Source organism: Rhagoletis zephyria, unplaced genomic scaffold (assembly GCF_001687245.7).
Source record: "Rhagoletis zephyria isolate East Lansing unplaced genomic scaffold, Rhagoletis_zephyria_1.1 Rzeph_scaffold_00442, whole genome shotgun sequence".
Classification (NCBI taxonomy): Eukaryota; Metazoa; Arthropoda; class Insecta; order Diptera; family Tephritidae; genus Rhagoletis; species Rhagoletis zephyria.
The window spans coordinates 42,473-56,661 of NW_016157526.1; the positions used below are offsets into that span (position 1 = coordinate 42,473).

Below are 14,189 nucleotides of genomic sequence, written 5' to 3' on the forward strand. Positions count from 1 at the left end.
CATTCACTATAGAACCGGGTCATTGTTGCCGCCAGGGAGTGAAGAGGAAAAAATTTATTTCGCTTTGCGAATAACCGTGCTATGAAATGCCGCACAACTGGAGAATTTCAAGAACGGATATAATAGGTTATTTAAAGCGACAAATTACCACCAAACCTTAATCTTAGCAGACAAATGTGCCAATGAAAATCGTAAACGTGAATTGTTGGTGAAAATGTTGGACCAAAAAGTTTCAATAAAATATATAAAAATTTTGGGCGGGACGAAGTTCGCCGGGTCTGCTAGTATTTATAGTATGGTGGTCTGTACATACAACGTCGCAAGTTGGTAAAAGCGTTGTAAAATATCATTTGGTTTCGCAACACATTCCTTCTGTCAGGACTGCAGATCACACCCAAGGCAAATTTATAAAAGGTGGTGTTGACATAAAAAAAAAAAAAATTACAACAACAAATTATACGCACATTGACAACCAGTACAAAGCAAAATTACAACAAACACATTATTTTGACAAAAGGTAAAAATTCGCCGTGAAATCAGCGGATCTGATAACACCACCTTGTATAGATTCACGTTGATCGCACCGTTTCCTCCGTAAAAGCAAGATATTGCCGCCGATAAGTAAAGCTGAGTAGTGTAGTTCCTATGTTATTATGTTACTTATGTATGTTAAATTAGCATTTCTGCTGTGCTCAAAAATAATGACATCTCTTTTCTGTTTTGTACTGTTAAGCATATGTATGTAAAAGATAATGTATAATGGATATATTTAAATACACACACATCATGTACACTTTGATTTACATAGGAATACAGCCTAACGGTCCTCATCAAATTCAATATCACGCCACGTCGTAGAAAAAGTGAAGAAATTTGAAGTTGTACAGCACAGCAGAAAAGACGCAGAAATACACAAAATTTTAAAAGTATAGCGCATTATTCGCATACTACAAAAAATTGTGTTTTATTAAAAACTGCTTTCGCACGCAACAATTCTTTTAAAATTTTGTACTCGAAATACTTTTGCAACGTGAAGTCAAATATTTTACTATGACGAATAACTGCAAAAAATGTAATGCCGTGGACGACGATAATATGGTCCAATGTGGCACATGTGATGGATGGTACCATTTTACCTGTGTCGGAGTCGATAGCTGCATAGCTGAAGTAAGTTGGAGCTGTGACGCTTGTGAACACAGTGCATCGGCAAGACTTACAAGACCCATCTCTTCATCATCGCCTACGCTCAATATTGGAGGAACAACAGTGGATCGTCCTGTACATTTTTCAGTGACCGAACCCGCTGCATCAGTGATCGCAACTGCTAATTTATATGGTGACCAGATATTTTCCGAAGCGCATGCAATGACACCTGGGCAGACTACTCAATGTTTACGAGGACCAATTCCGGTTGTACAGAGTAATGCAACGGTTTCGCAAACTTTTCCCGGTACAGCAGCGTTCACCAATCCAATGAATTTCGTATCACTACCAATCTCCGAGAATCCGAAGACGTCAAGCGTAATAAATACGTATTACAATGTAAATGCGTTGGGAGGCGTTGAGTCAATGCTAAATGCACCTGGCCAAAATCATAGTTCATCAGTAAGTCAACGAAATCTGCAGCTTGAGCGACTAGAGGAAGAGTTCAAGATCCAGCAACAGTACCTGGAAAATAAATATAAAATTTTATCGCAATCTTCGGAATCTATCTCGTCGAACACCTTTAGTTTACTCAACAATGGGCCAACAGCTACGCAACTAGCGGCAAGGCAATCTATACCAAAACAGCTGCCTATATTCAGCGTGATCCGAAGGACTGGCCGCTATTTATCAGCACATTTGATAATAGCACTGCAGTAGCTGGATACTCAGATGCGGAGAACCTCATTCGTTTGCAAGCTTGTCTCAAAGGTAAGGCTCGTGACATAGTGAAAAATAAATTATTTTTGCCATCTATTGTTGCCGACCTGAGCAGATTCTTGAACGTGCAATGAATGAGGCTCGTGCAATGCCTCCTATTAAAGATAAATTAGAATCACTGATAGATTTCGCCTTATGCGTGAAGAATATTTGTACAACTATGGAAGGATGTCAGATGTATGCACATTTACACCACCCACTTCTCGTCGACAAACTTGCGAATAATCAAAAACTCAATTGGGGTTGTTTCCTAAAGACAATGCAATCCCTGCTGTTAAATTATTCAGCGACTGGCTTTACAAACTTGCTGAAGCAGCTAGCATGGTCGTATCTTTTACGCCAACCAGAGGTAGTTCAGCAATGAACACTCACACCGTTGCGTCGCAGGACGAGGTACACCAGGTTGATAGAACCCTTTTCAAGAACAAATCGTGTTGCTGTTGCAAAGGTTCAGATCATAATGCATCGCAATGTAGCGTTTTTAAAAATCTCCCATTAAATCGCCGGTGGGACATTATAAAATCAAACAGTCTTTGTCGACAGTGCCTGGGTACACATATGCGCAGATGTTTTGTGGAAAAGGTGTGTGGCATAGACGGCTGTACTATAAAGCACCACAAGTTACTTCATAAGACAAACGTCTCGTCAATCTCGAACAAACAAGCTACGAAGTCTGATATGCTCCCGCAACCGGACGCCCAAGTAAACACCCATTGCCACAGCGTTGTCGGGAGTCGACCATATTTTAGGATCGTCCCAATTTTTATACATGCAAACGGGAAAATGGTAAAAGTTTTCGCCTTTTTATATGAAGGATCAGCAGTAACATTAATTGAAAAGAATTTATTTGATGAACTTGGCCGTAAAGGTACACATGATCCTATTTATCTACGGTGGACTGGCAACACGACACGCTCCGAAAATGAATCAATGCGAGCAACAATCAAGATCTCCAATGCTACTAATAGGCGTACATATAAATTGAGTGGTGTGCATACTGTCAACGCCCTCGACTTACCTGAGAAGTCGATCGATGCCGAAGCCATAGCTAAAAAATATCCGTACTTGAACGGTTTGCCGATCGAATCTTATAATAAAGTGAAACCATCGTTACTCATTGGCGCTGACAACTGGAAATTAGCTGTTCCTTTAAAAATAAAAGAGGGAGCTTGGATGCAGCCAATCGCTTCAAAAACGCGTCTAGGGTGGACAGTTCAAGGCGGCCAGAACGATCACATTTTCGACTTCCGACTCAACGGTCACTATTGTGACTGCCAGAAGGGCTACCTAGAATTACATGAGAGAGTAAAGGAGTTCTTCAGATTGGAGTCACCCAACGCATCAAATTTGTTATCTGCAGAAGATCAAACGGCCGTAGACCTAATGAATGCCACATGTCGCGAGGTTGATGGGTTTTAAGAGATTGGGTTGCCATGGCGAGATCTAAATGTATCTTTACCAGACAGTTACTCGAACGCGCTTAATCGAGCCATATGTCTCAAGAGGCAGCAAATTAACAACTAGTATGAAAAGGTTATGCTGAAAAACTAAGCACACCTGAACTTCACAAGGAAAAGGAAAAAGTATGGTATCCTCCCATATTCGTAGTAACGAATCTAAATAAACCGGGAAAGGTACGTTTAGTTTGGGACGCTGCAGCGAAGGACAATGGGGTATCGCTAAACGACTTCCTGCTTATTGGTCCGGATATGCTCAATTTACTGTTCGAGATATTGTTGACGTTTAGAGTAGGTAAAGTAGCCATATGCGGTGACATCTCTGAGATGTTTCACCGTATCAAAGTCAGAGAAAGCGACCGACATGCTCAGCGATTTTTATGATGGGACAACGATGAAAAATCAGAACAACCGAACAAAAACATCACTATGTGGATGATTTTATAGATAGTGAAAACAACGAGCAAGCAGCTTTAGAATTAGCTCTGCAAGTTAAGAAAATTCATGCATCTGCCGGTTTTAACATACATAGCTGGACCTCCAACTCCAAGTTCATCCTCGAACAACTATGTGGAAATGCGGCAGAAATTCAAGGCCCAAAAGACTGGGAATCTGCCGCCAAAATATTAGGTATGTTTTGGGATTCAGCTAACGATTCGTTTAGATTTATTTGCAGATTTATGCGATTGCGCCGAGATGTCGTAAACAACCCGATTGTACCGACAAAAAGAGAGATACTTCAAGTAGTCATGTCAATTTTTGACCCGCTCGGACTTATAAGTTGCTTCACTATAGGGTTTAAAATCCTTCTCCAAGATATTTGGCGATCTGATATTGGATGGGATGAACCCCTAAGCAAAGATTTATATGCAAAATGGTGCCACGGGAAGCCAAATATTGAAGTTATACTGACAGCGAAAATTCCTCGCTGCTGTTCAGAGTTTCTACAACATGCGAAGGAGGTTCAACTTCACATGTTTGTGGATGCTGGCGAAAACGCATATTCAGCTGTGTACTAATTGCGTGTTGAGCATACCAATGGCATCTCCGTTGCACTCGTTGCCGCGAAATCAAAGGTCTCGCCTCTAAAGCCATTGTCTATACCTAGACTAGAGCTTCAGGCCGCGCTCATAGGAGTAAGTCTAGCAGGTGCAGTACTTAATGTTCAACGTATACCCATAACGTAACACTATTTTTAGACGGACTCGAAGACGGTTCTAAGGTGGTTGCGAATGGACCCGAAGAACTTCAAACGGTATGTTATGCACCGAGTCGGAGAAATTTTAGAGTGCACAAACGTATCCCAATGGGATTGGGTACCTTCGAAAGAGAACCCGGCCGACCTAGCCACGAAAAGTTCAGTTCATCCTTACTACACGATGTGGTTTTCTGGTCCACAGTTTTTACTATCTCAATTAAATGAGTGGCCTCATTGCGAAGAGTTCAAAAGCGACGAAATCGACCAAGTCGAACTAAAGCGTTACGTGCTGCAAATAGACAGGGTAATTCAAATTATCGCTGGACACGGAATATTTCTCGGATTGGAAATGCTTATATAGAGCAGTTGCGACGTTTTTGCTGTATATGAATAAACTGCTTGCAGCGACTAAAATGCAAAAGTTTAATAACGCCATCGATTTTCAAATGATTAAACGGGCTCAAATAATCATAATCAAATATGCCCAGTACAGCGTATGTCGCGAAGAAGTAAACCTCTTGAGCCTCGGTAAAGCGCCGCGCAAGCATAGCCAGCTTGGCTCATTGAATGTATACTTAGACAAGAGCGGAGTAATTAAGAGCAAAAGTCGCGCAGAGCACCTTAACAGTCGCGCGGACATTATTGTGCTACCAAATTCACACCATGTTACATTTTTAATCGTACGCTCGATACATGAAAAATTTCATCACCACATGCACGAAGCTATCATCAATACAGTAAGCGCACAGTATTACATACCTCGACTTCGAGTCTTGTATAGAAAGGTCCGCAAATCTTGTCAGCAGTGTAAAAATTACACCGCTAAACGAAATGTGCCACAAATGGCAGTATTGCCAGGTGCGAGGCTTGCAGCCTTTGAAAGGCCTTTTACTTTCGTCGGAATCAATTTCTTTGGTCCACTCTTGGTGAACGTTGGGAGAAGGCGGGAAAGACAGTGGGGTGTTTTATTCACCTGTCTAACACTGCGCGCTATTCATATAGAAATTGTGCACAGCCTAGATACAAGTTCTTGCGTTATGTCGATCAGAAATTTTATAGCTCGTCGTGGCTACCCACGACATATCTTCACCGATAACGGCACAAATTTCAAAGCTGCGAAAAAGATCACATGCGCGGAGATGAAAGAGATCGATTTTTCACTACTTATGTCAACATTCGACCAGATCAGCTGGAAGTTCATTCCGCCAGCAGCGCCTCATATGGGAGGGGCTTGGGAACGGCTCGTGCGGTCTGTCAAATCCGTTTTGTACAATATTATGCCGTATGCAAACTTCAACGACGAAAGCCTCAAAAGTAGCTTATGCGAAGTAGAATACATCATAAATGCGCGCCCCTTAACTTTCGTTTCACTCGAGTCAGACGACGACGATGCTCTTACGCCAAATCACCTTCTGCTGGGTTCGCCGGACGGCTTCAAGCCCACGTGTACCGATGACTTAGCCCTAAGGAAACGTTGGTACCAGAACCAGAAGTTCGCTGACAGATTCTGGCACAGATGGGTTAAAGAGTACGTACCCATCATCTCTAGACGTAGCAAATGGTTTGATAAAGTACCGCCGATACGTGTTGGAGATATTGTCGTCATTGTCGACGAAAATTTACCAAGGAATTGTTGGCCGAGAGGTAAGGTGATCCGCATTGTGATAGCCAAAGGCGGACAGGTCCGCAGCGCGGAAGTTAAAACTACTTCAGAAATACTACACCGCCCAGCTACCAAGATCGCACGTCGGCTCTTCTGGGAGTAAACTCGTCAAGCCGGACTCATTTACGGGCCAGGGGATATTGCCGCCGATAAGTAAAGCTGAGTAGTGTAGTTCCTATATTATTATGTTACTTATGTATGTTAAATTAGCATTTCTGCTGTGCTCAAAAATAATGACATCTCTTTTCTGTTTTGTACTGTTAAGCATATGTATGTAAAAGATAATGGCCCGTAGTCATAGTCAAAATAAAGTCGACTTTAAAGTTAGTTGCAGCTTTTTGACATAATTTTCAATGGGACATCTGTCAAAAAAGCTGCAACTAACTTTAAAGTCGACTTTATTTTGACTATGACTACGGGCCATTGTATAATGCATATATTTAAATACACACACATCATGTACACTTTGATTTACACAGGAATACAGCCTAACGGTCCTCATCAAATTCAATATCACGCCATGTCGTAGAAAAAGTGAAGAAATTTGAAGTTGTACAGCACAGCAGAAAAGACGCAGAAATACACAAAATTTTAAAAGTATAGCGCATTATTCGCATACTACAAAAATTGCTATCGCACGCAACAACCCCTATTCTGCAACTCTTTCGTATTCGGATTTTGCTACGAATCGTAGAAATAGTATGCTGCAATCCGAATCGTATTTTCGAACTTTCGAAATTCGTAACAATGGCATGCCTAAAAACGAACGAGTAAGCTTTTTTGCGTAATTTTGTACGAAAACAATTCTGTGCCGGAGACGAGATAAAAGACGTGAATCGATGTGTGTTTGCAGGAAATATTAGTGGTGTTCATTTAAACAGATAAATTTGCCCTTCGCATATACGTATATTTTTATCCACTGCTTTATATAAACGAGTAAAACAGAATCTTTGTTGCCCCTTATCAAGAAACTTGGGTCCGTTTTAGTTAATTGTACAATGATTTTCGGTTGTTGTGTCCAAACGTATAACCCGAATCCAAAAACTTAAAATAAATGTTTCAAATTTCCGAGCACTATCTTATAATAAATTCGGTTAGCACTATGCACTTTTTTGCAAACTTCGACTTGGGTTCTGCGCAAAAATACTGTAGATGGCGTAGCCGGAGTGATGTGCACAAGAAGTGTTGAATATCTTTGAGATGCGGAAGCCCCTANAATGATTTTCGGTTGTTGTGTCCAAACGTATAACCCGAATCCAAAAACTTAAAATAAATGTTTCAAATTTCCGAGCACTATCTTATAATAAATTCGGTTAGCACTATGCACTTTTTTGCAAACTTCGACTTGGGTTCTGCGCAAAAATACTGTAGATGGCGTAGCCGGAGTGATGTGCACAAGAAGTGTTGAATATCTTTGAGATGCGGAAGCCCCTATTCTCCGGCAACACATAAAGGAGAATTCTACTTAGTAAGGGTTATAATCCCTAAGAGCGGCCGAAGGCAGAAGCAAGTGCAACAGGTGGTAGACTTAACAAAGTGCATGTCTTCAATGGCTTGGAAGAAGCTGTTATTGCATTAACTGGATTGAGAACCAGGTCTTCAGGCATAGGAGCAGTTCTGGCTTGTGGTTCAACAATTTAGCCAGAAGCTGACATAGACGCGCCCATGGTTACTATGCCCGACTGCACCGCATATCTTTGTGAAATCATTCCCATAGCGCGCTCTTACTCCACTGCTATAATTGCAAATGCAATAGAATCCACCGTTTCATCCAAAATATGTGAAAACAAATAATTTTCTGTAAATAAGCACTTCATGAGTGTTTTTTAATTCCTTTCCACTTTATTTTCCTTCGTTCAGCTATCTTCAAAAAACAACTCATAGCTGGCAATACTGCACATGTTTCCACAAGGGTTGTAGTTCTGAATTTCCTTCAGTTTATGTATCCTCTTTGTAGTGTGGGGAAAGAAAAGGGCACCGAAATTGCGCATATGGAAACTGTGCATCTAGACATTCAGGGCTATCACGGAATCCATCGTAGGAAATCTACGAATTCAAATGCCCGCTACGAATACGAAAAAATTGCTATCACTGAATCCGAGTGAACTCGAAAATATCGTTGCCAGCTTCGAATGCTGATTCGAAATCAGTTAGTGCAAAGGAAACAACAGACATTTATGTATGTCATTTTGCTCACGCTGCCCCATCAGGCGCAATGGCCGAGTGTGCAAAGCACTAAACTGCCAATTGAGAGAGCCGACTTCGAGNAAAGCAGTAAATATTAAAGCTAATTTATTCTAAATTGATGCTTGCAGCAATTCTTTACCGAGAAATACGTTTATGATAAAATTTTGGAAAATGGGCGTGGCACCGCCCACTTATGATCACATATATGTATCTCGGTAACCGTGCAACCAATTTGTACCAAACTCGGTATGATTATTATGCTTGCCAAATATAAGCAAAACGTTGAAAATTATTGAAATCGGACTAAAATTACCGCTTTTCATATAACGGTAAATTTTAAAAATGCTTGAAACTTCAATATTTCGAAATTTAAGGACGCTGGTTTACTCATAATTGATGAACCCCGGATTACGATGTAGCGGTAGCTTTCGGGAAGGTGGAAAACATATATTTAATATTTGCGCCGGGTATTTAATGTTCGGCTCCGCCCGAACTTAAACTTTCTTACTTGTTTTATTTAATTTTTGTTTATTTTTTTAATAAATATTTTTTTAGTTTGTTTTTAGCTTAGATTTTATTATTTGAAATAGAAAAATATTTTTTTTTTTAATAAATTTTTATGATATTAAAGTAATTAGGTTTATTTCCTAATAAATTGTTGCTAAACTATTATTTCCTCGATTCATACAAAATATTAATTCATTAAATAGCGTCTAGCAGATGAATGCGTGTATTTTGTATTTTGCTCTGACAGCATAATCTCGTCGTAGAGTATATGTACGAATCTTCATTACGAACGGATTCAATGAAGGCTCTCCACGAATTTCGAATTTACGTTCGTAGCCATTCGGATTCTGTGATAGCACTTTCGTAGATTTCACGAAAATCGAAGCTACGATGGATTCTGTGATAGCACTGATTATTTCGGTTTCAACCGCAACTGTGCATGACTTCGTTTTTCACATAGGCATTATTTCGGTTTTCAACAAAAATTGTGCATGCGTGCAATATTTCGGTTTTTTATAGCATTTTCTGTTTAAATGAAACCATTTTCAAATTAAGTGAAACGTTTTTCAAATTAAATAAAACGTTTCATTTTAACTGAAAAGGCTATAAATGCATAATTTCTGTTTTCAAATGAAAGTGTGCATATGGATAATTCAGTCTTTTTCTAATAAGAATTACTTCTATTTAATAAGGGTTATAATCCCTAGCATCAAAGGCCGCCTACGCAAAATGAAGTTCTGCGCAATATACTTTAGCCCCCATTTCCGGCAACACAGAAAGTAGAATTATACTTAGTAAGAGTTATAACCCCAACGCGCGGCCGAAGGCCGCCTACGCAGAAGAAAGTTTTGCGCAAACATACTTCCGCCCCTCTTTTCCGGCGACACAGAAAGTAGAATTGAACTTCGTAAAGGTTATATCCCCTAAGCGCGGCCGAAGGCGTCTAGGCAAAAAGAAGTTCTGCGCCAAAATACTTCCACTCTTTCTACAGAAAGAAGAATTCTACTTAGTAAGGATTATAATCCCTAAGCGCGGCCGAAGCCCACCTACGCAGGAAGAAGTTCTGCGCCAAAATAATTCCGCCCCCTTTTCCGACAACACAGAAAGGAGAATTCTACTTACTAAGGGTTATAACCCCTAAGCGCGGCCGAAAGCCGCCCACGCAAAAAGAATTTCTGCGCAAAAAATAATTCCCCCCCCCCCTCCCACTTTTCCGGCAACACAGAAAGGAGAATTCTACTTAGTAAGGGTTATAACCCCTAAGCGCGGCCGAAGGCCGCCTACACAAAAATAAGTTCTGCGCTTTCCGGCAACACAGAAAAGAGAATTATACTTAGTAAGGGTTATAACCTCTACGCGCGGCCGAACGCCGCCTCCGCAGAAAGAAATTTTGCGCAAACATACTTCCGCCCCTCTTTTCCGGCGACACAGAAAGGAGAATTCTACTTCGTAAATGTTATATCCCCTAAGCGCGGCCGAAGGCGTCTACGCAAAAAGAAGTTCTGCGCCAAAATACTTTCGCTCTTCTTTTCCAGCAATACAGGAAGGAGAATTCTACTCAGTAAGGATTATAATCCCTAAGCGCGGCCGAAGCCCACCTACGCAGGAAGAAGTTCTGCGCAAAAATATTTCCGCCCCCTTTTCTGACAACACAGAAAGGAGAATTCTACTTAGTAAGGATTATAATCCCTAAGCGCGGCCGAAGCCCACCTACGCAGGAAGAAGTTCTGCGCAAAAATATTTCCGCCCCCTTTTCTGACAACACAGAAAGGAGAATTCTACTTAGTAAGGATTATAATCCCTAAGCGCGGCCGAAGCCCACCTACGCAGGAAGAAGTTCTGCGCAAAAATATTTCCGCCCCCTTTTCTGACAACACAGAAAGGAGAATTCTACTTAGTAAGGATTATAATCCCTAAGCGCGGCCGAAGCCCACCTACGCAGGAAGAAGTTCTGCGCAAAAATATTTCCGCCCCCTTTTCTGACAACACAGAAAGGAGAATTCTACTTAGTAAGGATTATAATCCCTAAGCGCGGCCGAAGCCCACCTACGCAGGAAGAAGTTCTGCGCAAAAATATTTCCGCCCCCTTTTCTGACAACACAGAAAGGAGAATTCTACTTAGTAAGGATTATAATCCCTAAGCGCGGCCAAAGCCCACCTACGCAGGAAGAATTTCTGCTCAAAAATACTTCCGCTCTTCTTTTCCGGCAATAGATAGAGGAGAATTCTACTTAGTAAAGATTATAACCCCTTAGCGCGGCCGGNATGGACCGGTAAGTTGGCCACCAAGATCATGCGATTTGACGCCTTTAGACTATTTTTTGTGGGGCTACGTCAAGTCTAAAGTCTACAGAAATAAGCCAGCAACTATTCCAGCTTTGGAAGACAACATTTCCGAAGAAATTCGGGCTATTCCGGCCGAAATGCTCGAAAAAGTTGCCCAAAATTGGACTTTCCGAATGGACCACCTAAGACGCAGCCGCGGTCAACATTTAAATGAAATTATCTTCAAAAAGTAAATGTCATGGACCAATCTAACGTTTCAAATAAAGAACCGATGAGATTTTGCAAATTTTATGCGTTTTTTTTTAAAAAAAAGTTATCAAGCTCTTAAAAAATCACCCGTTATAATCCCTAAGCGCGGCCGAAGCTCACCTACGCAGGATGAACTTCTGCGCAAAAAAACTTTCCGCTCTTCTTTTCCGGCAATAGAGGGTGGAGAATTCTGATTCGTAAGGGTTATAACCCCTAAGCGCGGCCGAAAGCCGCACACGCAAAAGGAAGTTCTGCGCAAAAAATAATTCCCCCCCCCACTTTTCCGGCAACACAGAAAGAAGAATTCTACTTAGTAAGGGTTATAACCCCTAAGCGCCTAAGCCGCCTACGCAGAAAGAAGTTTTGCGCAAATATACTTCCGCCCGTCTTTTCCGGCAACACAGAATGGAGAATTCTACTAAGTATGGGCTCTAATCTTGCTTCTTCACTGGAAGTGGTTTTTACGTGGCGGGTCCCAAACCCAGCGCACAACCCATTGCTGGGACTAGGGTGGTTTCGCAACCAAATACACGTTTATATAGCGAGCCGCTTGCTCCAAGCAGACACCCGGTTGCAGCCGCACCTACTGGTGAACAGACGCTGCAGACTTCAGTGAGCCCTTAAACCGAATAAGTCGGAGTGGCCCCACCGAAGCTCCCTCTCTTTCTGCCGTGACCCAAGGTTCCACTCGGATTTGTTACCGCATCTCGCATATGAGTTGCTCACGTTGCCCAGAGTGCGCGAACGAGGACGCAGGATTCGCTATTGAGTATAGTCGTGCGACTGTAACTGCATACCCAGCGCAACGACTATACCCCATTGCACTCCATATCTCATGTTTTATAATACCTCGCTTCCATTCGCCACTCGTTTCGTTCTCGTCAGAGACCAGTACAACATCGCCAACTCAAATAGGGTTTTCACGTTTGCACCATTTACTTCGTCGCGTAAGTGTAGGAAGATATTCCAACACCGATTTTTTCCAGAAATTCTGCTTAATTTGCCTGCTTCTTTAGTCAAATATTTTCGTCTATAGCGGCAAATAAGTCAATAAGTCAATGGACGGGAGTTAATTAAGTTTTCAGCTTCAATTAAAATGCTCTGCAATGTCTCCACTTGCGGTACTTTCTTTATAATGCGCACCATTCGCTCCCATGCACTATCTGAGGATGGATTCCCTGGTGAGTTGAATATCCACTCAACACCTCGCTTAACACTTTCATGGACCAACCTTCTCTCTACCAATACCAAATATTNAAGAATTTCTGCTCAAAAATACTTCCGCTCTTCTTTTCCGGCAATAGATAGAGGAGAATTCTACTTAGTAAAGATTATAACCCCTTAGCGCGGCCGGAGCCCACCTACGCAGGAAGAAGTTCTGCGCAAAAATACTTCCGCCCTCTTTTCCGACAACACAGAAAGGAGAATTCTACTTAGTNACCCACAAAGTTTGTGCCTATATTGTTGCGCATTCTCAAAGGAACACCTCGTCGATTCATGACATTTCTCAAACACTATATGAGTGCGTCAGCTGACAGATCCTTCGCTATCTCCAAATGGATCGCTCTTACGGTTAGGCATGTAAAAAGGCAGCCCTATCTTTTTTGTTGACGACGACGAACTGCTACCAAATATGGTCTGAAAAAATCCACTCCATAAGAGGCGGTTTAGGTTCTGCTGCTCTATTTTTACATACTTGACAATTTTGTTTAGCTTAATTTACTAACTGGTGTATATTTGTTATCCAAAATTTTCTTCGAATGGCACACACGATTGCCTCATAAATCTGATATTTATACATCCTGTGATAATTCTGTACAACAAGTCTGGATAATTGATGCTTAGGAGGAATAATAGTAGGTCTTTCGTATATAATGTCACGCAATCAGCGTTATCGATACTATCTCAAAGTCTCAGCACTCATTCATCGTCAATAGTTGGTACAGACTCCTTATTATTTAAGGTACGCATTTCGTCGAAAAACGTGCATTATTAAATGTAAGGTCGAAAATTTAGTTGCCTGGTTCTTATGGTTTTGAATTTAAATATGGCATGTCTAACCCAGCTAATTACCCTAAGCAGCTTGTAGAAGTCCGAGAATCTTTCAAATTGTATTACAGATGAGTCAAGATTCATCACAAATACATACTTCGTGCGTCTTTCAATCATACATTCTTTGTTTATAACAACGGCTATCTGATCTGGTCCAACTAATAACAGTTTTCAAATCAGACCAAAACTTTACTTCTTGAGGCTGTACGTCAGGATCGCTTAAAATCGCATCATTAGTCGAACACGCAATACAGCAGCTAACAATTCCAGTCGTGGCACCGACATCGCCTTTTTTTCATTTACATATACCTTGGACGTTATAGTTGCATTCTGTTGCAGCATGTCTGTGCCCTTTTTCAGTATATCGATTTATCTATACTATATAGAAAATTAAAACCCAAAAAAACGTGAGAGCAAAACAGCCGATGTACTGGGTCGACTTCTATGATTCAAGTTTTAAAAAGACATGTTTCTACCATAGTAGGACACAGTGGTATTTTTAAATTGAAATTTTAATAATAAGCATGTTAATCAACAATATCACGCATTGCTAGACCGTTTGCCTTTCACGCGTTTGTATTTAGAGAGCTCCAACAAACCACATACATATTTCTCTCTATTCTCTTCTCTCTTTTTAATAAGCCAGCACAGCACAAAAATAAGAACA

The 14,189-nt window shown here is 41.1% G+C and overlaps 1 protein-coding gene across 1 annotated transcript; it reads left to right on the top strand.

Annotated features, from left to right (window-relative positions):
* Positions 1-4,991: 4,991 nt before the first annotated feature.
* Positions 4,992-6,344, top strand: LOC108359710 (uncharacterized). Its single transcript, XM_017611681.1, has 2 exons — positions 4,992-5,436; positions 5,581-6,344. The coding sequence occupies exons 1-2, from the start codon at positions 4,992-4,994 to the stop codon at positions 6,342-6,344; spliced, it is 1,209 nt and encodes a 402-aa protein (XP_017467170.1).
* The last annotated feature ends 7,845 nt before the right edge of the window (positions 6,345-14,189 follow it).